General features: G+C 31.9%; 1 protein-coding gene across 1 annotated transcript; it reads right to left on the bottom strand.

Annotated features, from left to right (window-relative positions):
- Positions 1-232: 232 nt before the first annotated feature.
- Positions 233-2,536, bottom strand: LOC123688832 (neuropeptide SIFamide). Its single transcript, XM_045627557.1, has 3 exons — positions 2,393-2,536; positions 2,019-2,149; positions 233-686 (listed from the first exon to the last, which is right to left on the bottom strand). The coding sequence occupies exons 2-3, from the start codon at positions 2,143-2,145 to the stop codon at positions 598-600; spliced, it is 216 nt and encodes a 71-aa protein (XP_045483513.1). The 5' UTR covers positions 2,146-2,149; positions 2,393-2,536; the 3' UTR covers positions 233-597.
- Between the last annotated feature and the right edge of the window lie 541 nt (positions 2,537-3,077).

Raw genomic sequence — 3,077 nt, 5'->3', positions numbered from 1 at the left:
ACAACAATGAAATTGAGCTGACATTTCATGCGAGCAAGAATAAGGTATTCAAGAAATTGTTGGTTAAGTTCCTCTATGATTCCAAGGGGTGGAAAAGGCCTCCCCCCAAACTTGTTTCGCAATAACTTTTTCTTTATTCATATTTTACAATAAGAAAACCAATTTAGATAGACTGATCCATTCTTAACAAATAAGGTCTCCTGTAATTTTTTTACTTAAATTCACGTTTTTTAAGGAAAACAATAATATCAACAGATAATACGCCTGAGTTGTGCAGGTTGGAATTATTTTCGACCTTAAATTTATCCAATAGGCGGATAATTTTCTCCCGTGACGAGTGCTACCTTTGCCACGCCCTAGATACTCTGATTTATAATATTACATTGCTGGTGGGAAATATGTATGGATTACAGAACGACGTAAAATTTTCAGCACGCAAAAGCTCTGAATTTGAGGACAGGACTTTGTTTATAATTTTTTGATTAAAATTCAAAAACAGTTCTTAATTATAAGGCTTTTATTCTATACATGATTCTATGATTGATTCTAATACAGATTGAAAAAATATGTCAATGGCAAAAATGTAGAAGATAATCATTACTTCTTTTCTTGGATTGGAAACCACGCTTGGCAAGCTTCACTAGCAATTTCACACATGGCGGAAAGAGCTTTAGTGGCTTCATACTCTGAAAAAAATTAAATTTTGTGAATATATGTATACATATATGTATATATATATAGACATATGTATACATATATGAGCAGAATAATTTGCTTGAAATTCAATGTTTAGTCCCATTATTTTTGCAATATTCTCCTGGGCAAATATGACCATAGGATTACTTCCCAAACTTTGGAATAAAAGACCAGCATCAAAGAGAAAATAGCTTTCTGTGAATTCATTCGAATTTTTAATATGTTGTAGAACTCGTGATGCTGGTGGAATGTCTTCATTGTATTCTCTAAATTCAACCATTTAGATCATCCAGAGTGCTAAAGTTTTAAATGGCCATTGTGAATAAACTTTTCTAAAACAACTCGAGTACGCAACGAATATTCATACAGCTGAGTTAAGTCCACTATAGAGAAAAATGACTCCGGCACGCACAGATAATTATATAGGGTGAGTCCAAAGATATCAAGATGAGAGGGGGCATTTAATTCATTTTCAAATATTTTGTGGGATAATAATATCGATGGAGATTGATGATGTTAACATCTCCTGAATAAAACAGAAATAACTATTATGTATGTATTTTTTATCATTTAAGGCAACTTATCTAAATGCCTTAGGAAATAGTCGAGTTCTAACTCGATCATTCATGATGAAAGTTCACTCGGCAGCTAGGTGAATACACAAGGCGAATCAGAAAAAGGTGTCATGCACCATCTGTGTTCGACACACATCTCTATTGAGAAATTCTGAATTTCCTGTAAAATATTTTGATTGTAATGTATGATCCTATATATACTACAAGTTAGTATAGTAGAAGGACTCGAGTGAATATAAAGAGATCTCGAAAAATGACTAAAAAAATTAAATTAAATCTTTGAATAATCCGCCAAAACATCATCAACACCAATTGATATTAATATCCGAAAAAATATCTGAAAATGAATGAAATCGCACCGCTCAATTTGTTGAAAATCACTGAATAACTTGATATGTCTGGACTCACCCTGTATATCTTCGGTGCGTGCAGAAGTCATTTTGCTCTATAGTGGATTTTAATCAAATGTTTGAACAATCGATGCATATTTGATTATGTTCAAATATTCTAAAAAGTTTCTTAACATTGGCCATTTGAAATTAAAAAAAAATATTTATTTTTAGCAGCTTTTATATCTAACTAAACGGTTGATTTTAGAGCTTCTGGTCTGCATTACGAGTTCTACATCGTATACAAAATTCGTTCAAATTCACCGTAAGCCAATTTTCCTTTTGATGCAGCGCGTGTGATTGTGATAGTCTATAGACCATTTTCAATCAACGACATATCAATTCATATTATACTCACCAACAGCTGCACCGCGTTTCCCAAAAATCGAACCGTTAAAGGGTGGTTTTCTGTAAGTTGATTCTACATTCATTGCCATGAAGACAATGAAAATTATGAAGAAAAAGGTTGTAGTTTTGGAGAACATACTCCTGAAAATTAAGAAATATCGATTATTATAGAATATTTCAAATTTAAATCCTCGAAAGCATATAGGTGTTGAAGAAAAATTATTGAAAGGGTGAAATTAACTGAACATTTCGAAACTAATACTCATATATGTTTTTTCTATATTCTGGTAGTTTTAAGTTGGACGTTAAAAAAGCATCAGCATATTATTCTGAAAACTAGCTTTATTTTCATAAAATATCATAACTGAACTTGGAGATACTCACTTGATAATGTTGTGTAAGTGAACTTTTCTCTTACTCGACTTCTAGGCAAGGATTGTACGTTATGAGGGTAAAAAGCCTGTCAGGCTTTATATATGTTCTTCCTAGACATTTAGAGTTCATATTAGCGCATGAACGAAGTTATCTCCTTGTAATTAGATTAGTCACACATTTTACGAAAGAAAATCTAATAACATATCACAGGATTTCCCAATGGACCTAAAGCAATGCTGTATTTGGTAGATACTGTGATTGAATTGATTTCGAATTGTTTTTTCAGAATTATGAATAAGGATTAAGGATCTAAACCTGAACTGAAAGGTTCTTATTCATATCAATTTACTTGTGAGTCTACCAAAACGATAGGCTTTCTCCAACTTCTGTACGCATTCACATTTCAAATATCACGCAAAGGTCTATTTTTTCAAATCAACCGAACAAATGTTCAATATTTCATAACTTCAAACCTCTGAGAAGTACAATCATTTTATGAAAAATAGAATAGATATTCCGTTCCTACCATTACTCTGACCTCTTTCAAATTTCATTGTAACGTTGAAGTTTTTCATTTTCTTATAATTCGAATAATATTACTTGATTTTAGTTTATTCCTAACCATTGATATCGTACGAGGAAAAGAGTCTGCTGAAATTTGTAGTTATCCACATTCTGGAATATGCAGGATTCA

This window comes from Harmonia axyridis, chromosome 1, assembly GCF_914767665.1.
Source record: "Harmonia axyridis chromosome 1, icHarAxyr1.1, whole genome shotgun sequence".
Lineage (NCBI taxonomy): Eukaryota > Metazoa > Arthropoda > Insecta > Coleoptera > Coccinellidae > Harmonia > Harmonia axyridis.
Note: the sequence above shows the minus strand (reverse complement) of the source record. Positions and strands in the feature narration are given on the sequence as shown.

Excerpts from the sequence above, each read along its gene's own strand:
- LOC123688832 (XM_045627557.1), bottom strand. The coding sequence starts at position 2,145 with ATGTTCTCCAAAACTACAACCTTTTTCTTCATAATTTTCATTGTCTTC. Across the intron at positions 687-2,018 it reads GAAACGCGGTGCAGCTGTTG|AGTATGAAGCCACTAAAGCT; the intron begins GTGAGTATAATA and ends AATTTTTTTCAG.